Source organism: Anomaloglossus baeobatrachus, chromosome 9 (assembly GCF_048569485.1).
Source record: "Anomaloglossus baeobatrachus isolate aAnoBae1 chromosome 9, aAnoBae1.hap1, whole genome shotgun sequence".
Taxonomy (NCBI): Eukaryota; Metazoa; Chordata; class Amphibia; order Anura; family Aromobatidae; genus Anomaloglossus; species Anomaloglossus baeobatrachus.
This window is the reverse complement of record NC_134361.1, coordinates 16,151,818-16,177,851: the sequence shown is the minus strand read 5'-3', so window position 1 is coordinate 16,177,851 and position 26,034 is coordinate 16,151,818. Positions and strand designations below refer to the sequence as shown.

Genomic DNA, 26,034 nt, shown 5'->3' with positions numbered 1-26,034 from the left:
CAGCACTGCTACATCACACAGTCTCACCCGAGCACTGTTACATCGCACAGTCTCACACCAGCAACCACCATGAAGACCAAGGAGATCTCCAATCAATACCATAAAGATGAAGGAGATCTCCAAACAGGTCAGAGACAAAGTGCTAAAAGGAACAACTCAGGGTTTGGTTCTAAAAAATATCCCACTCTGTGATGATTCCCGGAGAACCATTAAATCCGTTATAATCAAATGGAAAGAACATGATGTCACAACAAACCTGCCAGAGAGGGCAGCCCACCAAAACTCTCAGCCCGGGCAAGGAGGGCATTAATCAGAGAGGCAGAACAGAGACCATGGTAATCCTAAAGAGCTGCAGGATTCCCAAGCAGAGGCTGGAGTGTCTCTCCATACGACCACAATAAGCCATACACTCCATAAAGCTGCCCTTTATGGGAGAGTGGCCAGAAAAAAGCCTTTACTTAAAGCAAAAAACTGGAAGGCTCGTTTTGATTTTGCCAATAGACATGTGGGAGACTCCCCAAATGTCTGGAGGAAGGTGCTGTGGTCAGCTGAGATCATAATTGAACTTTTTGGCCACCAAGGTAAACGCTATGTCTGGTGCCAAACCAATACAACTCATCACCCCAAGAACACCATCCCCACAGTGAAGCATGGTGGTGGCAGTGTCATACTGGAGAGATGTTTTCCAGCAGCAGGGACAAGGAAAATGGTCTTAGTTGAGTGGAAGATGGATGATGCGAAATGCAGGGATATTCTTGAGTTAAATCTGTTGGTCTGTCAGTGATTGGAGACTGGGACGGAGGTTTCACCTTCCAACAAGACAATGACCCAAAGGTACAGATAAAGCGACACTGAGGGGAGAAAGGGGAAATGTGTAAATGTATTGGAGCAGCCGAGTCACAGCCCAGACCTTAATCCAATGGAGAATCTGTGGTCAGACGTGAAGATCACTGCTCACCAGAGGAAACATCTCACCTGAAGCAGCCGGAGCAGAATTGCATTGAGGTATGGTCAAAAATCCCAGTGGCAAAATGGGGAAAGCTGAAAGAGACTTATCCAAGAGACTTGCAGCTGTAATTACCGCCAAAGCAGGCTCCACAAAGTACTGACTATAGGGGGGTGAATAGTTATGCACACTGAAGTTTTCAGTTATTTATGTTTTTTACATGAACTGATGCAAATCCTCAAAAAATCCAGCGAAATTCCAGCTTATGAGGTATGAAAACATGAAAAATGCCAAGGTGGGTGAATACTTTTGCAAAGGCACTGTAGCTGCTATCAGTGCTGCGGAGATGGATTCACGTAATGGTGTAATTATCCCAAGGAGTTAATTGTTTTCTGTTATCTACTCGATTTGTGGAAATTTCCAGATCTGAGGTTGGAGACGATCCAGGGATTGCACATGGGACACTTCACCGCTGATCCCCGCTCAGTCTGATCGCAGCCCGGAGACAGGAGGACGCCTTGGCTATGGCTGTGATGAAGATGATGGGGGTCGTTGTCCTGGTCTTCTACTTCCAACTACTCTCAGCATCCCCCATAAACGAGCCATCGTCTCCGGCTGGGGTGGACGGAGCGCCCAGGAATGGCTCCCAGGTGAAGATCTTCTCCGTGGAGTACCACCATGTGCAGATGCCCTTCGAGATCACCCTGTGGATCATGCTGGCCTCATTCGCGAAGATCGGTAAGAGGTGGCAAGCATGGTGCCCATAGACGTCCCGGGGAGGCGAGGATGGCGCTTATCAGCCCTAATGTGACCCCATGTGGAGTAATGGGATGTGACTGTAATATCACAGCTCTGCTTGCTGTCACTGGCTGCTAAATTCTCCATAATTTTAAGGTGATGCGCACACACTGAGGATTGGGGTGCAGAGATTTCTGCACATTTCTGCATCTCTTGGCTGGAAAAACGCGGCTTTTTTTCCAGTGCTTTTTTACCGCATTTTTTGTGCATTTTTGCAGGCGTTTTCTGTGCAATCTGGGGTGTGAAAACGAGACAAAATCACTGAGAATTGAGTCTGCAGCATGTGCACAAAACGTCAGGACTCTCACTGGCTTTGCTGGTAGAAGGATTTGCATGCGGTATTGTGACTAAATTGCACTCAAAAAACTCGATAAAAGCGCAGTGTGCACACAGCCCGAGAATGTACATTGTTTAGAATCAGAGAATGAAATCCTATAGAGCAAATATCACAGCTGAAGGTTTGTTATAATGTGTCAGAGAGGATAATCCCGAGTGCAGGGCGGATACAGTCAGTAGAGGGCGCTATAAAAACATAGATGGGCCATATGCAGCCCTATAGTTCATCATAATGCGCCGTCCACGTGCAGAGACTGAAGCGGATTGTTGCTTTGTGGCCCTGAGCGTGAGGTGAACCCAACAGAACCACTCTCCAGTCCTGGATGTACCTGCACTGATACATTGTAACAACACCTCACCTAATGGCACTGATACACTGCAACAACTCCATAACCAACAACACTGACACATTGTAACAACACTTCAGCTAATGGCACTGATACATTGTAACAACACCTCACCTAATGGCACTGATACATTGTAACAAGCCCTCAGCTCAGTGCACTGATACATTGTAACAACACCTCAGCTAATGGCACTGATACACTGCAACAACTCCATAACCAACAACACTGACACATTGTAACAACACTTCAGCTAATGGCACTGATACATTGTAACAACACCTCAGCTAATGGCACTGATACATTGCAACAACACCTCAGCTAATGGCACTGATACATTGTAACAACACCTCAGCTAATGGCACTGATACATTGCAACAACTCCATAACCAACAACACTGATACATTGTAACAACCCCTCAGCTAATGGTACTGATACACTGCAACAACTCCATAACCAACAACACTGATACATTGTAACAACCCCTCAGCTAATGGTACTGATACACTGCAACAACTCCATAACCAACAACACTGACACATTGTAACAACACTTCAGCTAATGGCACTGATACATTGTAACAACCCCTCAGCTAATGGTACTGATACACTGCAACAACTCCATAACCAACAACACTGACACATTGTAACAACACTTCAGCTAATGGCACTGATACATTGTAACAACCCCTCAGCTAATGGTACTGATACACTGCAACAACTCCATAACCAACAACACTGATACATTGTAACAACCCCTCAGCTAATGGTACTGATACACTGCAACAACTCCATAACCAACAACACTGACACATTGTAACAACACTTCAGCTAATGGCACTGATACATTGTAACAACCCCTCAGCTAATGGTACTGATACACTGCAACAACTCCATAACCAACAACACTGATACATTGTAACAACCCCTCAGCTAATGGTACTGATACACTGCAACAACTCCATAACCAACAACACTGATACATTGTAACAACCCCTCAGCTAATGGTACTGATACACTGCAACAACTCCATAACCAACAACACTGATACATTGTAACAACCCCTCAGCTAATGGTACTGATACACTGCAACAACTCCATAACCAACAACACTGACACATTGTAACAACACCTCAGCTAATGGCACTGATACATTGTAACAACACCTCAGCTAATGGCACTGATACATTGTAACAACTCCATAACCAACAACACTGATACATTGTAACAACACCTCAGCTAATGGTACTGATACACTGCAACAACTCCATAACCAACAACACTGATACATTGTAACAACCCCTCAGCTAATGGCACTGATACATTGTAACAACCCCTCAGCTAATGGCACTGATTCATTGTAACAACCCCTCAGCTAATGGCACTGATACATTGTAACAACCCCTCAGCTAATGGCACTGATACATTGTAACAACCCCTCAGCTAATGGTACTGATACATTGTAACAACCCCTCAGCTAATGGCACTGATACATTGCAACAACTCCATAACGAACAACACTGATACATTGTAACAACCCCTCAGCTAATGGTACTGATACATTGTAACAACCCCTCAGCTAATGGCACTGATACATTGTAACAACCCCTCAGCTAATTGTACTGATACATTGTAACAACCCCTCAGCTAATGGCACTGATACATTGTAACAACCCTTCAGCTAATGGTACTGATACATTGTAACAACCCCTCAGCTAATGGCACTGATACATTGTAACAAGCCCTCAGCTAATGGTACTGATACATTGTAACAACCCCTCAGCTAATGGTACTGATACATTGTAACAACCCCTCAGCTAATGGCACTGATACATTGTAACAACCCCTCAGCTAATGGTACTGATACATTGTAACAACCCCTCAGCTAATGGTACTGATACATTGTAACAACCCCTCAGCTAATGGTACTGATACATTGTAACAACCCCTCAGCTAATGGCACTGATACATTGTAACAAGCCCTCAGCTAATGGCACTGATACATTGCAACAACTCCATAACCAACAACACTGATACATTGTAACAACACTTCAGCTAATGGCACTGATACATTGTAACAACACCTCACCTAATGGCACTGATACATTGTAACAACACCTCAGCTAATGGCACTGATACATTGCAACAACTCCATAACCAACAACACTGATACATTGTAACAACCCCTCAGCTAATGGTACTGATACACTGCAACAACTCCATAACCAACAACACTGACACATTGTAACAACACTTCAGCTAATGGCACTGATACATTGTAACAACACCTCAGCTAATGGCACTGATACATTGTAACAACACCTCAGCTAATGGCACTGATACATTGCAACAACTCCATAACCAACAACACTGATACATTGTAACAACACCTCAGCTAATGGTACTGATACACTGCAACAACTCCATAACCAACAACACTGATACATTGTAACAACCCCTCAGCTAATGGCACTGATACATTGTAACAACCCCTCAGCTAATGGCACTGATACATTGTAACAACCCCTCAGCTAATGGCACTGATACATTGTAACAACCCCTCAGCTAATGGCACTGATACATTGTAACAACCCCTCAGCTAATGGTACTGATACATTGTAACAACCCCTCAGCTAATGGCACTGATACATTGCAACAACTCCATAACGAACAACACTGATACATTGTAACAACCCCTCAGCTAATGGTACTGATACATTGTAACAACCCCTCAGCTAATGGCACTGATACATTGTAACAACCCCTCAGCTAATGGTACTGATACATTGTAACAACCCCTCAGCTAATGGCACTGATACATTGTAACAACCCCTCAGCTAATGGTACTGATACATTGTAACAACCCCTCAGCTAATGGCACTGATACATTGTAACAAGCCCTCAGCTAATGGCACTGATACATTGTAACAAGCCCTCAGCTAATGGCACTGATACATTGCAACAACTCCATAACCAACAACACTGATACATTGTAACAACCCCTCAGCTAATGGTACTGATACATTGTAACAACCCCTCAGCTAATGGCACTGATACATTGTAACAACCCCTCAGCTAATGGCACTGATACATTGTAACAAGCCCTCAGCTAATGGCACTGATACATTGTAACAAGCCCTCAGCTAATGGCACTGATACATTGCAACAACCCCTCAGCTAATGGCACTGATACATTGTAACAAGCCCTCAGCTAATGGTACTGATACATTGCAACAACTCCATAACCAACAACACTGATACATTGTAACAACCCCTCAGCTAATGGTACTGATACATTGTAACAACCCCTCAGCTAATGGCACTTATACATTGTAACAACCCCTCAGCTAATGGCACTGATACATTGTAACAAGCCCTCAGCTAATGGCACTGATACATTGTAACAAGCCCTCAGCTAATGGCACTGATACATTGTAACAACCCCACAGCTAATGGCACTGATACATTGCAACAACCCCTCAGCTCAGTGCACTGATACATTGTAACAACTCCTCAGCTCAGTGCACTGATACATTGTAACAACCCCTCAGCTCAGTGCACTGATACACTGCAACAACCCCTCAGCTCAGTGCCCTGATACATTGTAACAACCCCTCAGCTCAGTGTACTGATACACTGCAACAACCCCTCAGCTCTGTGCACTGATACATTGTAACAACCCCTCAGCTCAGTGCCCTGCTTCAGCTGCCCTGGTGGTAACTGGTTCCGGTCCTATTTCTGCAGGTTTCCATTTTTCCCCCAGAGTCCGCACTGTGGTCCCGGAGAGCTGCGTCCTCATCATTTTGGGCCTCATTATGGGGGGAATCATTTACGTTGCGAGTAACGAGGCCCCAGTGATGAACAGCGACGTCTTCTTCCTCTACCTGCTGCCCCCCATCGTCCTGGACGCCGGTTACTTTCTGCCCATTCGGCCTTTCTTTGAGAACCTGGGCCCCATCCTGGGGTACGCCGTGCTGGGGACCCTCTGGAACGTGTTCGGGATCGGACTGTCCCTCTATGGGATCTGCCAGGTGGAGGCGTTTGGACTGACGGACGTCTCTCTGCTGCACAACCTCTGGTTCGGGAGTCTGATCGCCGCCGTGGATCCGGTCGCCATTCTGTCCGTGTTTGAGGAGATTCACGTGAATGAGAAACTTTATATCTTGGTGTTTGGGGAATCTCTGCTCAATGACGCGGTAACTGTGGTGAGTTCACGCCTGGGGCAAATCAGGGGTCCAGGACGGGGGTCTCCAGCTATTATTACTACAATGTATCTAGAATACAAAATATGGCAACTTTGGGATTGAGTTTGATTAAAAATCATCTTTCGTTCTGTGTTTGCAGCTCTGATGCAAAGCTATGTGTAAAGTCCGAAAAGATGGAAACACATAGGTGCGCAGGGGGGCTGCATACCTGCTAATAGGTGGACACGCCGTATAAGGCCTGAAACACATAGGTGCGCAGGGGGGCTGCATACCTGCTACAATGGGTGGACACGCGGTATAAGGCCTGAAACACACGTCCGTAGAAAACACGTGCGTGTCTTGCGGTCCGTTTTTGGGTCCGTGTTCCATGTTGGATGTCCGTTTCTCCAGTACATGTGACATCAGTGTGATGGCGTCTGCTCTCCGTGCGTGCGTGTGTATGCGTGAGATACGTATGTGTCATGTACGTGTGCAGTCCGTGTTTCTTGAGCCGTTTCACCATTAAAAAAAATAAAAAACGCACACAGACCATAGGGAAGGCACACGTACATGGTCCGTGTCTCGTACGTGCAGACACGGACCCATTGACTTTAGCGGGTCCGTGTCTGCGTGATGCCGGCAAAATGCAGGCATGTCATCCGTCTAAAAAAATGCACAAATGTACAAACCACACGGACACACGTTCCGTGTGGCTTTACGTGTGTGTGCCTGTTACCATAGGGTAACATTGGTTGACGTGCTGCCGGTACGTGCAAAAACGTACCAAACACAAACCAGCGGCACGGATGTGTGTTGCAGGCCTAAGATAGAGTCTACATCTCTGCTTCTGTCAGTGAATGAGAATCTCCATCTAGAACAATGATGGCCAACGTTTTGAGCTCGGTGTGTCAAAATTCATAAAAAAATGAGCATAACTTGGGTGGTGTCACTTCTCTAAAAATCCATAATTTTGTAATATTTGTAGCTCTAATAACAAAACATCTGATAATGACTGCTGGGGGGAGAGGAGATAATGATTATCTCCTCTTCCCTCTCCCCAGCAGTCATTCTGTCCTCTGTAGTAATGTGCCCATCTTGTCCTTATCCTGTAGTAATGTGCTCATCCTTGTCCTCTGTAGTAATGTGCCCATCTTGTCCTCATCCTGTAGTAATGTGCCCCATCCTTGTCCTCTGTAGTAATGTGCCCCATCCTTGTCTCCTGTAGTAATGTGCCCCATCCTTGTCTCCTGTAGTAATGTGCCCATCCTTGTCCTCTGTAGTAATGTGCTCATCCTTGTCCTCTGTAGTAATGTGCCCCATCCTTGTCCTCTGTAGTAATGTGCCCCATCCTTGTCCTCTGTAGTAATGTGCCCCATCCTTGTCCTCTGTATTAATGTGCCCCATCCTTGTCTCCTGTAGTAATGTGCACCATCCTTGTCCTCTGTAGTAATGTGCCCCATCCTTGTCCTCTGTAGTAATGTGCCCCATCCTTGTCTCCTGTAGTAATGTGCCCCATCCTTGTCTCCTGTAGTAATGTGCCCCATCCTTGTCTCCTGTAGTAATGTGCCCCATCCTTGTCCTCTGTAGTAATGTGCCCCATCCTTGTCCTCTGTAGTAATGTCCCCATCCTTGTCCTCTGTAGTAATGTGCCCCATCCTTGTCCTCTGTAGTAATGTGCCCCATCCTTGTCTCCTGTAGTAATGTGCCCCATCCTTGTCTCCTGTAGTAATGTGCCCCATCCTTGTCTCCTGTAGTAATGTGCACCATCCTTGTCCTCTGTAGTAATGTGCCCCATCCTTGTCCTCTGTAGTAATGTGCCCCATCCTTGTCCTCTGTAGTAATGTGCCCCATCCTTGTCTCCCGTAGTAATGTGCCCCATCCTTGTCTCCTGTAGTAATGTGCCCCATCCTTGTCTCCTGTAGTAATGTGCCCCATCCTTGTCCTCTGTAGTAATGTCCCCATCCTTGTCCTCTGTAGTAATGTGCCCCATCCTTGTCCTCTGTAGTAATGTGCCCCATCCTTGTCTCCTGTAGTAATGTGCCCCATCCTTGTCTCCTGTAGTAATGTGCCCCATCCTTGTCTCCTGTAGTAATGTGCACCATCCTTGTCCTCTGTAGTAATGTGCCCCATCCTTGTCCTCTGTAGTAATGTGCCCATCTTGTCCTCATCCCACAGTAATGTGCTCATCCTTGTCTCCTGTAGTAATGTGCCCCATCCTTGTCCTCTGTAGTAATGTCCCCATCCTTGTCCTCTGTAGTAATGTGCCCCATCCTTGTCCTCTGTAGTAATGTGCCCCATCCTTGTCCTCTGTAGTAATGTGCCCCATCCTTGTCTCCTGTAGTAATGTGCCCCATCCTTGTCTCCTGTAGTAATGTGCCCCATCCTTGTCTCCTGTAGTAATGTGCCCCATCCTTGTCTCCTGTAGTAATGTGCCCCATCCTTGTCCTCTGTAGTAATGTGCCCCATCCTTGTCTCCTGTAGTAATGTGCCCCATCCTTGTCTCCTGTAGTAATGTGCCCCATCCTTGTCCTCTGTAGTAATGTCCCCATCCTTGTCCTCTGTAGTAATGTGCCCCATCCTTGTCCTCTGTAGTAATGTGCCCCATCCTTGTCTCCTGTAGTAATGTGCCCCATCCTTGTCTCCTGTAGTAATGTGCCCCATCCTTGTCTCCTGTAGTAATGTGCACCATCCTTGTCCTCTGTAGTAATGTGCCCCATCCTTGTCCTCTGTAGTAATGTGCCCCATCCTTGTCCTCTGTAGTAATGTGCCCCATCCTTGTCTCCTGTAGTAATGTGCCCCATCCTTGTCTCCTGTAGTAATGTGCCCCATCCTTGTCTCCTGTAGTAATGTGCCCCATCCTTGTCCTCTGTAGTAATGTCCCCATCCTTGTCCTCTGTAGTAATGTGCCCCATCCTTGTCCTCTGTAGTAATGTGCCCCATCCTTGTCTCCTGTAGTAATGTGCCCCATCCTTGTCTCCTGTAGTAATGTGCCCCATCCTTGTCTCCTGTAGTAATGTGCACCATCCTTGTCCTCTGTAGTAATGTGCCCCATCCTTGTCCTCTGTAGTAATGTGCCCATCTTGTCCTCATCCCACAGTAATGTGCTCATCCTTGTCTCCTGTAGTAATGTGCCCCATCCTTGTCCTCTGTAGTAATGTCCCCATCCTTGTCCTCTGTAGTAATGTGCCCCATCCTTGTCCTCTGTAGTAATGTGCCCCATCCTTGTCCTCTGTAGTAATGTGCCCCATCCTTGTCTCCTGTAGTAATGTGCCCCATCCTTGTCTCCTGTAGTAATGTGCCCCATCCTTGTCTCCTGTAGTAATGTGCTCATCCTTGTCTCCTGTAGTAATGTGCCCCATCCTTGTCCTCTGTAGTAATGTGCCCCATCCTTGTCCTCTGTAGTAATGTGCCCCATCCTTGTCCTCTGTAGTAATGTGCCCCATCCTTGTCTCCTGTAGTAATGTGCCCCATCCTTGTCTCCTGTAGTAATGTGCCCCATCCTTGTCTCCTGTAGTAATGTGCTCATCCTTGTCTCCTGTAGTAATGTGCCCCATCCTTGTCTCCTGTAGTAATGTGCCCCATCCTTGTCCTCTGTAGTAATGTCCCCATCCTTGTCCTCTGTAGTAATGTGCCCCATCCTTGTCCTCTGTAGTAATGTGCCCCATCCTTGTCCTCTGTAGTAATGTGCCCCATCCTTGTCTCCTGTAGTAATGTGCCCCATCCTTGTCTCCTGTAGTAATGTGCCCCATCCTTGTCTCCTGTAGTAATGTGCTCATCCTTGTCTCCTGTAGTAATGTGCCCCATCCTTGTCCTCTGTAGTAATGTCCCCATCCTTGTCCTCTGTAGTAATGTGCCCCATCCATGTCTCCTGCAGTAATGTGCCCCATCCTTGTCTCCTGTAGTAATGTGCCCCATCCTTGTCTCCTGTAGTAATGTGCTCATCCTTGTCCCCTGTAGTAATGTGCCCCATCCTTGTCCTCTGTAGTAATGTCCCCATCCTTGCCCTCTGTAGTAATGTCCCCATCCTTGTCCTCTGTAGTAATGTGCCCCATCCTTGTCTCCTGTAGTAATGTGCCCCATCCTTGTCTCCTGTAGTAATGTGCCCCATCCTTGTCTCCTGTAGTAATGTGCTCATCCTTGTCTCCTGTAGTATTGTGCCCCATCCTTGTCTCCTGTAGTAATGTGCCCATCCTTGTCCTCTGTAGTAATGTGCCCCATCCTTGTCCTCTGTAGTAATGTGCCCGATCCTTGTCCTCTGTAGTAATGTGCTCATCCTTGTCCTCTGTTGTAATGTGCCCATCTTGTCCTCATCCTGTAGTAATGTGCTCATCCTTGTCCTCTGTAGTAATGTGCCCCATCCTTGTCCTCTGTAGTAATGTGCCCGATCCTTGTCCTCTGTAGTAATGTGCTCATCCTTTTCCTCTGTAGTAATGTGCCCATCTTGTCCTCATCCTGTAGTAATGTGCTCATCCTTGTCCTCTGTAGTAATGTGCCCCATCCTTGTCCTCTGTAGTAATGTGCCCCATCCTTGTCCTCTGTAGTAATGTGCCCCATCCTTGTCCTCTGTAGTAATGTGCTCATCTTGTCCTCATCCTGTAGTAATGTGCACCATCCTTGTCCTCTGTTGTAATGTGCCCATCTTGTCCTCATCCCACAGTAATGTGCTCATCCTTGTCCTCTGTAGTAATGTGTCCCATCCTTGTCTACTGTAGTAATGTGCCCATCCTTGTCCTCTGTAGTAATGTGCCCATCCTTGTCCTCTGTAGTAATGTGTCCATCCTTGTGTACTGTAGTAATGTGCCCCATCCTTGTCCTCTGTAGTAATGTGCCCCATCCTTGTCCTCTGTAGTAATGTGCCCCATCCTTGTCCTCTGTAGTAATGTGCCCCATCCTTGTCCTCTGTAGTAATGTGCCCCATCCTTGTCCTCTGTAGTAATGTGCTCATCCTTGTCCTCTGTAGTAATGTGCCCCATCCTTGTCCTCTGTAGTAATGTGCCCCATCCTTGTCCTCTGTAGTAATGTGCCCATCTTGTCCTCATCCTGTAGTAATGTGCACCATCCTTGTCCTCTGTAGTAATGTGCACCATCCTTGTCCTCTGTTGTAATGTGCCCATCTTGTCCTCATCCCACAGTAATGTGCTCATCCTTGTCCTCTGTAGTAATGTGCCCCATCCTTGTGTACTGTAGTAATGTGCCCATCCTTGTCCTCTGTAGTAATGTGCCCATCCTTGTCCTCTGTAGTACTGTGTCCATCCTTGTCCTCATCCTGTAGTAATGTGCCCATCTTGTCCCCTGTAGTAATGTGCCCTATCTCGTCCTCATCCTGTAGTAATGTGCCCCATCCTTGTCCTCTGTAGTAATGTGTCCATTCTTGTGCCTATCCTTGTCCCCTTCTTTTAGCAATGCCCCATCCTATAGTAATGTCCCCTATTTATGCCACTTTATGCCGTTTTCAGATACACATAAAAAAAAAATATTCTTGTCACCTGTCCTCCGTTCCCTTGGTGTCCTCTTTCCTGCTTCTTACGGTCCTATGTCGGGGAACGCAGCCATCTGCGCTTTACTTCAGATGTTTTATTTCCGCCGTCGCGCACAGGAACTTTCTGCAGACCTTTACGAAGGGCAGCCATCAGCCAATCAGAGGCCAGCATGTGACATCATACAACAACATCCCCTGATGGCCTCTGATTGGTTGACGGCTGCCATTGGTGAAGCTCTGCAGAGAGATCCTGTGTGCGGCGGCGGAAATAAAAAATCTAAAGTAAAGCGTAGATGGCTGCGGCCCCGGGCATGGGCCGTGATTGTCAGGGAGCCTGTTGGCCGCAAGAAGTTCAGGGGCCACATGTGGCCCTTAATACAGTGTTGCCCCCCCAGTAAACCCCACTCATTATGAGGGCCCAGTGACCCCAGAGCAGTGTAATGACCCCCTCAGTCCCACAACATAGGGTGAATGCCCCCGCACTGTGGTGGCCCCCAAAGCTCCTCACACTTTACGATGGCCTATACTTATTAAAAAAATAAATAAATAAATAAAACTCTTCTCCTCTGGTCTGTGCCGTTGCTCCTCTGGTCTGTGCTGCAGCTCCTCTGCTCTGTGTCGCTGCTCCTCTTTTCTGTGCTGCTGCTCCTCTTTTCTGTGCTGCTGCTCCTCTGGTCTGTGCCGCTGCTCCTCTTTTCTGTGCTGCTGCTCCTCTTTTCTGTGCCGCTGCTCCTCTTTTCTGTGCTGCTGCTCCTCTGGTCTGTGCCGCTGCTCCTCTTTTCTGTGCTGCTGCTCCTCTTTTCTGTGCCGCTGCTCCTCTTTTCTGTGCTTCTGCTCCTCTTTTCTGTGCTGCTGCTCCTCTGGTCTGTGCTGCTGCTCCTCTTTTCTGAGCTGCTGCTCCTCTTTTCTGTGCCGCTGCTCCTCTTTTGTGTGCTTCTGCTCCTCTTTTGTGTGCTTCTGCTCCTCTTTTCTGTGCTGCTGCTCCTCTGGTCTGTGCCGCTGCTCCGCCGATCTGTGCCGCTGCTCCCCCGGTCTGTGCAAGTGTAAGTGGATGTATATAGCAGTGTGCTGAGCACTGTTTATTTGGGCACTGTATATCTGAGCACAGTATATCTTTGTACAGTATATCTGGGCACTGTATATCTGGGCTCTGTATATCTGGGCACTATCTGGGTATATCTGGGCTCTGTATATCTGGGCATTGTCTATCTGGGCACTGTATATCTGGGTACTGTATACCTGGGCCCTGTATATCTGGGCCCTGTATATCTGGGCACAGTATATCTGGGCACTGTATATCTGGGTACAGTATATCTGGGCACTGTATATCTGGGCACAGTATATCTGGGCACTGTATATCTGGGCACAATATATCTGGGCACTGTATATCTGGGTACAGTATATCTGGGCACTGTATATCTGGGCACAATATATCTGGGCACTGTATATCTGGGTACAGTATATCTGGGCACTGTATATCTGGGTACAGTATATCTGGGCACTGTATAACTGTATATCTGGGCACAATATATCTGGGCACTGTATATCTGGGTACAGTATATCTGGGCACTTTATATCTGGGCACTTTATATCTGGGCACTGTATATCTGGGCACTGTATATCTGGGTACAGTATATCTGGGCACTGTATATCTGGGTACAGTATATCTGGGCACAGTATATCTGGGTACAGTATATCTGGACACTGTATATCTGGGCATTGTCTATTTGGGCACTGTATCTGGGCACTGTATATCTGGGCATTGTCTATCTGGGCACTGTATCTGGGCACTGTATATCTGGGTACTGTATATCTGGGCCCTGTATATCTGGGCTCTGTATATCTGGGCACTGTATATCTGGGCACTGTATATCTGGGCACTGTATATCTGGACACTGTATATCTGGGCATTGTCTATCTGGGCACTGTATCTGGGCACAGTATATCTGGGCACTGTATATCTGGGCACTGTATATCTGGGCACAGTATATCTGGGCACTGTATATCTGGGCACTGTATATCTGGGCACAATATATCTGGGCACTGTATATCTGGGCACAGTATATCTGGGCACTGTATATCTGGGCATTGTATATCTGGACACTGTATATCTGGGCATTGTATATCTGGACACTGTATATCTGGGCATTGTCTATCTGGGCACTGTATCTGGGCACTGTATATCTGGGCACTGTATATCTGGGCACTGTATATCTGGGCACTGTATCTGGGCACTGTATATCTGGGCACTGTATATCTGGGCACTTTATATCTGGGCACTGTATATCTGGGCACTGTATATCTGGGTACTGTATATCTGGGCACTGTATATCTGGGCACTGTATATCTGGGTACAGTATATCTGGGCACAGTATATCTGGGTACAGTATATCTGGACACTGTATATCTGGGCATTGTCTATTTGGGCACTGTATCTGGGCACTGTATATCTGGGCATTGTCTATCTGGGCACTGTATCTGGGCACTGTATATCTGGGTACTGTATATCTGGGCCCTGTATATCTGGGCTCTGTATATCTGGGCACTGTATATCTGGGCACTGTATATCTGGGCACAGTATATCTGGACACTGTATATCTGGGCATTGTCTATCTGGGCACTGTATCTGGGCACTGTATATCTGGGCACAGTATATCTGGGCACTGTATATCTGGGCACAGTATATCTGGGCACTGTATATCTGGGTACTGTATATCTGGGCACAATATATCTGGGCACTGTATATCTGGGCACTGTATATCTGGGTACTGTATATCTGGCCACTGTATATCTGGGCACTGTATATCTGGGCATTGTATATCTGGACACTGTATATCTGGGCATTGTCTATCTGGGCACTGTATATCTGGGCACTGTATATCTGGGCACTGTATATCTGGGCACAATATATCTGGGCACTGTATATCTGGGTACAGTATATCTGGGCACAATATATCTGGGCACTGTATATCTGGGCATTGTATATCTGGGCACAATATATCTGGGCACTGTATATCTGGGTACTGTATATCTGGGTACTGTATATCTGGGCACTGTATCTGGGCACAATATATCTGGGCACTGTATATCTGGGCACTGTATATCTGGGCACTGTATATCTGGGCACTGTATATCTGGGCACTGTGTGTCACCCTGTGCACATTCATAAACATGACTGTTACGTTTTTCTTCAGGTTCTGTATAAACTGTTCAAAGCCTTCGATGGATTGCCGGTCATCCTGCCGGGAGACATCATTATTGGCATTGGCACCATCTTTGTGGTTGGCATCGGTGGGACACTGGTTGGCCTGATATTTGGGGTTTTGGCGGCCTTTACGACGCGGTTTACGGAGCACATCCGCGTCATCGAGCCGCTGTTTGTCTTTCTGTACAGCTACCTGGCGTATCTGACGGCAGAAATCTTCCATCTGTCTGGGATCATGGCGTAAGTATGGCGGCTTATGGCGGGAGTGTGACTTTGCGCGCACGTGGGGGCATATCCCTTATCTGAGACCACAATTCAGATATTCTGAGCTTACACTCAAGGAATGCAAAAGTCAACACACCCTTATTCATCCACAGGATCATCTCGTGCTCCGTGAGTATGAAGCGCTATGTGGAGGCCAACATCTCGCAGAAGTCGTGCACCACGGTGAAGTATTTCATGAAGATGTGGAGCAGCGTCAGTGAGACGCTTATATTCTTTTTCCTAGGATTCTATACTGTGGAAAGTCATCAACATCAGTGGAACTGGACCTTCATCCTCCTCACCATCATCTTCTGCTTGTTCTGGCGTGCGTCAGGTATCAGAGCCAAGTGTGCGAGGACGCGGCGTAATAAGGGTTGTAGTCCTGATGATTGTTAACACAGGGGTTGTAGTCCTGATGATTGTTAACACAGGGGTTGTAGTCCTGATGATTGTCTTATTTCAGGGGTTGTAGTCCTGATAATTGTCTTATTTCAGGCGTTGTAGTCCTGATGATTGTCTTTTTTCAGGAATAGTAGTACTGATGATTGTCTTAGTTCAGGGGTTGTAGTCCTGATGATTGTCTTTTTTCAGAGGTTGTAGTCCTGATGATTGTCTTTTTTCAGAGGTTGTAGTCCTGATGATTGTCTTTTTTCAGAGGTTGTAGTCCTGATGATTGTCTTTTTTCAGGGGTTGTAGTCCTGATGATTGTATTTTTTCAGGGGTCGTAGATCTGATAATTTTCTCTTTTCAGGGGTTGTAGTTCTTATGATTGTATTTTTCAGGGGTTGTAATCCTGATGACTGCCTCTTTTTTAAGGGGTTAGTCCTGATGATTGTCTCTTTTCAGGGGTGCTAATCCTGATGATTGTCTTTTTTCAGGGTTTAGTCCTGATGATTATTTCTTTTCAGGGGTTGTAGTCCTGATGATTGTCTTTTTTCAGAGGTTGTAGTCCTGATGATTGTCTTTTTTCAGGGGTTGTAGTCCTGATGATTGTATTGTTTCAGGGGTTGTAGATCTGATGATTGTCTTTTTTCAGGGGTTGTAGTCCTGATGATTGTATTTTTTCAGGGGTTGTAGGCCTGATGACTGTCTCTTTTTTAAGGGGTTAGTCCTGATGATTGTTTCTTTTCAGGGGTTCTAATCCTGATGATTCTCTTTTTTCAGAGGTTGTTGTCCTGATGATTGTCTCTTTTCAGGGGTTAGTCCTGATGATTGTCTCTTTTCAGGGGTTGGTCCTGATGATTGTCTCTTTTCAGGGGTTGGTCCTGATGATTGTCTCTTTTCAGGGGTTGTAGTCCTGACGAACATTTTGAACAGGTTCTGCCTGAGCGTCATCTCCAGGAAGGATCAGTTCATTATCGCCTATGGCGGGCTTCGCGGGGCCATCTGTTTCTCATTGGTCTTCCTCCTCCCCGATGTGGCAGCTAAGCGTCTGTTTATTTCGGCCACCAGCGCTGTCATCCTCTTCACAGTCTTTGTCCAGGTCAGTTCTGCTCCGATGTCACAACGTCCATTTATTAGATGAAATGACTAAGGGAAGTGGGGGGAGGAGCCTGCAGGAAGAGCTCCGCCTTAATCGGGGGGTGGGGTTTATTCAGGCCCCTCCCCCGCAGAGCAGAATTTGGGGTTAAAGGGGCTTTTCTTTACAATGTGCAGAGGTCCCTGGATGAGCTGATTGTGGGGAAGTTACTGGGAGGGGTGTTGACCCTTTTTTCAGCTTATGTAGGACGAGGCTCACAGAGTGATCTTTGGAAAGTAGGTCCCCATTTACGATCCCACGGGCGGCCACCCAGCTTTCCCAGACTGCTGACTGCAAACCTTCATATATTTGAATAGGTGAAATATCACAGTATAACTAGACAGATTCGCCATTCTGGGTTCTAGGAAAGTTGGGTCAGCGCCCCGGGCATGTACATTGTATACCCTGGTATCTCTGTGAGCCGTGGCACATTTTCTACTTCTCGTCCCTGTTTTCTCACATCGTCACCTGCTGCTTCCTTCAGGGAATGACCATCCGGCCCCTGGTGGAGCTACTGGACGTGAAGAAGCGGAGCAAGACTACGTCCACCGTGAGTGAGCAGGTCAACCTCCGGGTAAGAGGCGCTGCCACACTGCAGCAAAAACCCAGCCATAGAGCAAAGGCATTGTATAAATGAGAAGCAGTGATGTAAAGACTGTCCAGATAACACGTATTACTCACCTACAGCATGTCTTATACACAAGTCACCTCCAGAGCTGCAGTCACTATTCTGTTACATCAGGTCTTATCCTCCAGTCACCTCCACAGCTGCAGTCACTATTCTGCTGTTACATTCTGTCTTATACACCAGTTACCTCCAGAGCTAGTCACTATTCTGCTGTTACATCGTGTGTTATCCTCCAGTCACCTCCAGAGCTGCAGTCACTATTCTGCTGTTACATCAGGTCTTATCCTCCAGTCACCTCTACAGCTGAAGTCACTATTCTGCTGTTAAATCATGTTATCCTCCAGTCACCTCCAGAGCTGCAGTCACTATTCTGCTGTTACATTGTGTCTTATCCTCCAGTCACCTCCAGAGGTGCAGTCACTATTCTGCTGTTACATTGTGTCTTATTCTTCAGTCACTTTCAGAGCTGCAGTCACTATTCTGCTGTTACAGCATGTCTTCTCCTCCAGAGATGCAGTCACTATTTTGCTGTTACATCATGTCTTATCCTCCCGTCACCTTCAGAACTGTAGTCACTATTCTGCCGTTACATCAATAGAACCACCAGCAGCATGATGTATTTCTGTACTGCTGATGGTTTTGGTGATGTATTTACATACTGCTTGAGGTTCAAGTTATGTATTTCAGTACTGTTGGTGGTTATAGTGATAGATTTCTGTACTGCTGGTGATTCTAGTGATGTATTTTTGTACTGCTGGTGGTTCTAGTGATGTATTTCTGTACTGCTAGTGCTTCTAGTAATATATTTCTGTACTGTTGGTGGTTCTAGAGATGTATTTCTGTACTGCTGGTGGTTCTAGTGATATATTTCTGTACTGCTGGTGCTTCTAGTGATATATTTCTGTACTGCTGGTGCTTCTAGTGATATATTCCTGTACTGCTGGTGCTTCTAGTGATATATTTCTGTACTGCTGGTGCTTCTAGTGATATATTTCTGTACTGCTGGTGGTTCTAGTGATGTATTTCTGTACTTCTGGTGGGTCTGGTGATATATTTCTGTACTGCTGGTGGTTCTGGTGATGTGTTTCTGTACTGATAGAGGATATAGTGCTGTATTTTGATACTGTTGGTCACTTTTGGTAATGTGTTTCCGTACTGCCGGTCGATTTGGTGATGTATTTCTGTACTACTGGGGTGCTAGTTATGTATTTCTGTACTGATGAGGGTTGGATGCTGTGTTTCTGTACTGATGAGGGTTCTAGTTATGTGTTTCTGTACTTCTGGTGGTTCTGATGATTTATTCTTGTGCTATTAGTTCTGATCCTGTACATATGTAACAATCCATAACTTCTAAATAACTTGTAACAGGTGCCATGGTGAATTGTGGCCCTTGGTGACGGAAGGTCTTACTCCATCTCTGGTATAGAGAATCCTCTCTGAGCTACAACACAGCACCTTCTTCTGTCTCCTTCTTCAGGCTGTTGCCTGCACTGTAACTAACTTTCAGCTGTGAGAAGCTTTTGGTCTGTGCGGGTCGTCAGCCTCAGTTCTCGCTCACTGACTGCTCTCTGTGCTTTGCATGCAGCTCTCAGGGTTTCATGTTGTTGGGGCCTCCGGGGGCCAATGTGTCCCTCTCTCCAATATTTTGTAATCGAGGTCTCATTTACTGTAAGGGAAACGGTCCAGAAAGCAGAGACCATCAGTCTCCGTGATGCATCCGCGCGAGGAGAAGTGCATATTATGTCCGGCTCATTCTCTGCGTGGAACGTGCGGCGGCTGAACCGTAACTCCCCCACGTGCAGCGGTTTTATTTATCGCCTCGCATTAGTGGATCCATCCATCTGTGGCTGATAAGACAAAAGGTCAGAACCATCCATCGGCCAAGTGTAAAGCCCCAGCCGGGAGCCATATGGTAACGGGGAGGCGACGTCCGTCCTGCGGTATAGGGGGATCGGACACCGTATTAACGATGGCGTTACCCGCGATGTCAGCGGAAATAAGGTGAATGTGCAGCAATTCCAGCCACAGGATTCAGCTGATAGTCCGACGATCAGATGCCGACAACCAGGACGCTCCGACCAAGACCAAGCCTCATACTGTGAGCAGAGGATCAGTCCAGACTATATGACCCTATAGTCTGGACTGATCCTCTGCTCACAGTATGAGGCTTGTTCTTGGTCGGAGCGTCCTGGTTGTCGGCATCTAATCGTCGGACTATCAGCTGAATCCTGTGGCTGGAATTGCTGCACATTCACCTTATTTCCGCTGACATCGCGGGTAACGCCATCGTTAATACGGTGTCCGATTTTCCTGTACCGCAGGACAGACGTCGCTGTGACCGGCTGCCAGGAAGAGCTGAGGGAGGGGTCCATCACTATGACTGGCTGCCAGGAAGAGCTGAGGGAGGAGTCCATCACTATGACTGACTGCCAGGAAGAGCTGAGGGAGGGGTCCATCACTATGACTGGCTGCCAGGAAGAGCTGAGGGAGGAGTCCATCACTATGACTGGCTGCCAGGAAGAGCTGAGGGAGGAGTCCATCACTATGACTGGCTGCCAGGAAGAGCTGAGGGAGGGGTCCATTACTATGACTGGCTGCCAGGAAGAGCTGAGGGAGGAGTCCATCACTATGACTGGCTGCCAGGAAGAGCTGAGGGAGGGGCCTATCACTTTAATTGGCTACCTGAAGTGCTGTACCTGCACAGGAGGAAGAGACTGCACACAGTGACTGCACAGGAGGAGGAGACTGCACACAGTGACTGCACAGGAGGAAGAGACTGCACACAGTGACTGCACAGGAGGAAGAGACTGCACACAGTGACTGCACAGGAGGAAGAGACTGCACACAGTGACTGCACAGGAGGAGGAGACTGCACACAGTGACTGCACAGGAGGAGAAGACTGCACACAGTGACTGCACAGGAGGAGGAGACTGCACACAGTGACTGCACAGGAGGAGGAGACTGCACACAGTGACTGCACAGGAGGAGGAGACTGTACACAGAGACTGCACACACTGACTGCACAGGAGGAGACTGCACACATTGACTGCAAGGGGGAAGAGACTGCACACAGTGACTGCACAGGAGGAAGAGACTGCACACAGTGACTGCACAGGAGGAAGAAACTGCACATAGTGACTGCAAGGAGTAAGAGACTGCACACAGTGACTGCAAGGAGTAAAAGACTGCACACTGTGACTGCAAGGAGGAAGAGACTGCACACAGTGACAGCAGAAAAGGAAGAGACTGCACACAGTGACTGCAAGGAGGAAGGGACTGCACAGAGTGACTGCAAGGAGTAAGAGACTGCACACAGTGACTGCAAGGAGTAAAAGACTGCGCACTGTGACTGCAAGGAGGAAGAGACTGCACATAGTTACTGAAGAAGAGGAAGAGACTGCACACAGTGACTGCAAGGAGTAAGAGACTGCACACAGTGACTGCACAGGAGGAAGAGACTGTACACAGTGACCGCACAGGAGACTGCACACAGTGACTGCACACAGTGACTGCACACAGTGACTGCACACAGTGACTGCACACAGTGACTGCACAGGAGGAGGAGACTGCACACAGTGACTGCACAGGAGGAAGAGACTGCACACAGTGACTGCACAGGAGGAGGAGACTGCACAGGAGGAGGAGACTGCACACAGTGACTGCACAGGAGGAAGAGACTGCACACAGTGACTGCACAGGAGGAGGAGACTGCACAGGAGGAGGAGACTGCACACAGTGACTGCACAGGAGGAGGAGACTGCACACAGTGACTGCACAGGAGGTGGTGACTGCAGTGGTAGTGTTCCTGTGTCAGTTTAGCTCTCATCATGCTCCTGGTTCATGTTCTTGAATATGACTTGATCTTGTGCATCCAGTAAAGCCCCAGCAGCTCCCGGTGTTTGCAGGTTTCATACAACAGCCGGTCCCCACCACATCTACATCTATTATACAGCTGCTCCCCCCCTCGTGTTGTACGTTCATCCTTCATAATCTGCTTTGTATCTTTCTGAGACTTGTAGTGAATGTCAGGTTTGTTGTTGTTATGTCCGCAGCTGATGGATCATCTGATCGCTGGGATGGAGGATGTGTGCGGCCGCGGGGGGCAGATGTACTGGAAAGAGAAGTAAGGAGGATTCATGCCAGAGCCAAAATATCACAATGTAACAGGTAACACAATATCCAGCGAGAAACGAAGCGTCACAAGAGCCGGAGCCGCCGTCACCCGCACCGCGGAGAGCGATGGAGAAACATAGAGCACCGGGGTCTGATCAATAACAGGGACAAATATTTACATAAAGAAGCAACAAACCGACAACAAGGGATGAGGAAATAGATTCCATTTCTTCTTAATTTCCACATCAGTGACGTCTCATCCGGTGGCTCCATCCTTCCTCTTTTCATTCCGGATACCGTAATTTCAACATTGAGGGTTATAGATTGTATATAGATTGTATATAGATTGTATATAGATTAGATTGTAAATCACACACAGATAATCCATAGATTGTATCATCTGATGATACATTGTACATACATCATCCATAGATTGCATTCACACATTGTATAGATTGTACACAGATTGTACACAGATTGTACACAGATTGTACAGATATCGTCTATTGATCGGCATTCACAGGTTTGATCGCTTTGACAATCGGTGTCTCAGGAGGATTTTGCTGCGAGATCATCAGCCGAAGTCCAGCATCGTCCTCCTGTATGAGAAGCTGGAGAAGAAGCACGCCATCGAGCTCGTGGAGACCGGGCGGCTGTCGTACACGTCGCCCTCTGTGCGGTGAGCGGAACCGTCTGGATTCCTGGTGACACTTTGTAACCAGTGAACGACCTGAAAGGGGAATGACAAGTTGGGGTACAGTTCCACTTGCCCATAGCTTCTGATGTGAGAGCATGGGATGCGATATGCTAATGACCCTCTGCTGCGGTGTCAGCCGAGAGTTGTGCGACTGTGATGTGATCTTCTGATCGGATCACAGCTGCGGAAAAGAGGGAGGGAGCATTTTCTATCCATCTCCTCCGCTGCCTGTCTCTGTGTACATCGCACTGCACTCGGATGACATGCTAATGCAGTTTGATGTTTCACACGCTCCCATAGACTTGTATGGGGGTGTGTGAGCCGAGACTCACTGCCAAACGCAGCATTCCGCTATGGCAGGAGAAATCAATCGCAGATGGACACTGCCCCATAGTTTTGCACTAGACTGAGAGCAATCCAATGTTTTATCGGATTGCACTCGTCCGTGCAAAACGCAAGTGGAGCCGAGGCCTTATTAGTATAAATCCATAATTCTCCATTACATTATAAAGATTGTTCCGGCCCTTTAATATATTTATATTTCCAATCCCTTTTAGTCAACGTTACAAGCAATCACCGGTCAGAGTGAGATTTACTGAGAGGGAGAAGGACGATATACAGAAAATACTGTCCACCAGCCTGTATCAGATAAGGAAAAGGGTGAGAGCAACTAATGTCTTATCCTCCAGAGCTGCACTCACTATTCTGCACTCACTATTCTTCTGTTACATCAGGTCTGATCCTCCAGTCACCTCCACAGCTGCTGTCACTAATCTGCGCTTACATTACGTCTTATCCTCCAGTCACCTCCAGAGCTGCACTCATTATTCTGCAGTTACATCATGTCTTATCCTCGAGAGCTGCACTCACTATTCTTCTGTTACAAAATATCTTATCCTCCAGTCACCTTCAGAGATGCAGTCACTATTCTGCCATTACATCAGTTCTTATACTCCGGTCACCTGCAGAGCTACAATCAGTGTTCTGCTCTTATATTATCTCTTATCCTCCACTCACCTCCAGAGCTGCAGTTACACTTCTGTTATATTGTGTCTTATCCTCCAGTCACCTCCAGAGCTGCAGTCACTATTCTATTGTTACAACAAGTCTTATACTCTGGCCACCTCCAGAGCAACAGTCACTATTCTGCTCTTACAACAAATCTTATACTCAGGCCACCTCCAGAGCAGCAGTCACTATTCTGCTGTTACATTTGGTCTTATATTCCGGTTACCTCCAGAGCTGCAGTCACTATTCTGGTGTTACATTTGGTCTTATGCTTCGGTTACCTCCAGAGCTGCAGTCACTATTCTGGTGTTACATTTGGTGTTATGCTCCGGTTACCTCCATAGCTGCAGTCACTATTCTGGTGTTACATTTAGTCTTATTTTCCGGTTACCTCCAGAGCTGCAGTCACTATTCTGGTGTTACATTTGGTCTTATGCTTCGGTTACCTCCAGAGCTGCAGTCACTATTCTGGTGTTACATTTGGTGTTATGCTCCGGTTACCTCCATAGCTGCAGTCACTATTCTGGTGTTACATTTAGTCTTATTTTCCGGTTACCTCCAGAGCTGCAGTCACTATTCTGCTGTTACATTTGGTGTTATGCTCCGGTTACCTCCATAGCTGCAATCACTATTCTGCTGTTACATTTAGTCTGATTTTCCGGTTACCTCCAGAGCTGCAGTCACTATTCTGCTGTTACATTTGGTGTTATGCTCCGGTTACCTCCATAGCTGCAGTCACTATTCTGGTGTTACATTTGGTTCTATGCTCCGGTTACCTCCAGAGCTGCAGTCACTCGTTTTCAGCTCTTAGGAAGTAGTTATACACATCTTGTTGCAGCCGTCCGGAGGGTCATTTCCCAGAGCAGCCAAAATATTAAGAGTATTGGGATTTCCTGTTGGCCTGATGGCTTCACCTCCAGAATTGTGAGCGCAGCTCTGAGGATTATCGGTGAGTAGAGTTACAGTAATGTCAGACGTTCTCTCATCACTACAGACCACGGCGTACAGTAGACACACGCTGGACGCCGACCCCGGAGCTGAACAAGCCAAGGAAATCCTGATCCGCCGAAGGCAGAGTCTCTGTATCAACGCCAACAAGAGCGAGCAGCTGCGCAGGAAGCAGGTGACACAGCATTGTCTACAGAGCTGACCGTCTGTTACAGTGTGTCAGCGCAGCCAGAAGCAGCAGTCTGTTCTGTGTATCTTCACGGATTCTCCAGACTGGATACAATGTATCAAACCCTTAGACTCGTATGTGAAGAAGAAAGTGTTAAGCAGCACTCCAGCGGGTTTATTATTGCACCGCTGCAGTGATGCTTCTAATTTAAGCCCCCGGCCCCCGGTCTGATACTCACGGGCCGCCATCGTCTTCACCTGCTATTGCCACCGCTCCAGTTGGTCTCTGGTGATTTGTGATCTGTCGGCAGCTCCAGTGCTTCATGGAGGCGCCGGAGCCCGGAGGTCACAACTCCATACAGCTCTATGAGACCCTTGTTCTGCCTCCGTCCTAGCCCCGTTCTGGCCCAGTCCATGCTCCCTCCTGGCCTCCTCCTGGCCCTGTCCTGTCCCCATTCTGACCTCATCCTAGCCCCATCATGGCCTCATACTGGCCCCGTTCTTGTCTCGTTCTGTCCCCATCCTGGCTCCATCCTGGCCTCGCCCTGGCTCCATCCTGACCTCGCCCTGGCTCCATCCTGGCCTCGCCCTGGCCCCATCCTGGCCTCGCCCTGGCTCCATCCTGGCCTCGCCCTGGCTCCATCCTGACCTCGCCCTGGCTCCATCCTGGCCTCGCCCTGGCCCCATCCTGGCCTCGCCCTGGCTCCATCCTGGCCTCGCCCTGGCTCCATCCTGGCCTCGCCCTGGCTCCATCCTGGCCTCGCCCTGGCTTCATCCTGGCCTCGCCCTGGCTCCATCCTGACCTCGCCCTGTCTCCATCCTGGCCTCGCCCTGGCCCCATCCTGGCCTCGCCCTGGCCCCATCCTGGCCTCGCCCTGGCCCCATCCTGGCCTCGCCCTGGCCCCATCCTGGCCTCGCCCTGGCTCCATCCTGGCCTCGCCCTGGCCTCTCCCTGGCTCCATCCTGGCCTCGCCCTGGCCCCATCCTGGCCTCGCCCTGGCTCCATCCTGGCCTCGCCCTGGCCCCATCCTGGCCTCACCCTGGCTCCATCCTGGCCTCGCCCTGGCTCCATCCTGGCCCCGTCCTGGCCTCACCCTAGCTCCATCCTGGCCTCGCCCTGGCTCCATCCTGGCCCCGTCCTGGCCTCACCCTAGCTCCATCCTGGCCTCGCCCTGGCCCCATCCTGGCCTCGCCCTGGCCTCGCCCTGGCTCCATCCTGGCCTCGCCCTGGCCCCATCCTGGCCTCACCCTAGCTCCATCCTGGCCTCGCCCTGGCTCCATCCTGGCCCCGTCCTGGCCTCACCCTAGCTCCATCCTGGCCTCGTCCTGGCTCTCGTACATATTCGTAGTGTCTGACTTCCATCCAGTCATAAACTATGGTCACAAAAGGGCACCA

At 48.1% G+C, this 26,034-nt stretch overlaps 1 protein-coding gene across 2 annotated transcripts in view; it reads left to right on the top strand.

The window, feature by feature from the left end:
- Nucleotides 1-1,368: 1,368 nt before the first annotated feature.
- LOC142250252 (sodium/hydrogen exchanger 2-like) overlaps nt 1,369-26,034 on the top strand; it is a 32,347-nt gene continuing 7,681 nt past the window's right edge. The window contains exons 1-10 of one of the 2 annotated variants that reach the window (XM_075322379.1): nt 1,369-1,684; nt 6,169-6,629; nt 15,282-15,532; nt 15,670-15,890; nt 16,843-17,039; nt 17,560-17,625; nt 21,757-21,827; nt 22,341-22,496; nt 23,072-23,174; nt 24,517-24,645. In XM_075322379.1, the coding sequence (XP_075178494.1) occupies nt 1,471-1,684; nt 6,169-6,629; nt 15,282-15,532; nt 15,670-15,890; nt 16,843-17,039; nt 17,560-17,625; nt 21,757-21,827; nt 22,341-22,496; nt 23,072-23,174; nt 24,517-24,645 (1,869 nt within the window). In that variant the 5' untranslated portion in view covers nt 1,369-1,470. Of the gene's footprint in view, nt 1,685-6,168; nt 6,630-15,281; nt 15,533-15,669; nt 15,891-16,842; nt 17,040-17,559; nt 17,650-21,756; nt 21,828-22,340; nt 22,497-23,071; nt 23,175-24,516; nt 24,646-26,034 lie in introns of both variants that reach the window. The other variant, XM_075322378.1, reaches the window with a different exon arrangement.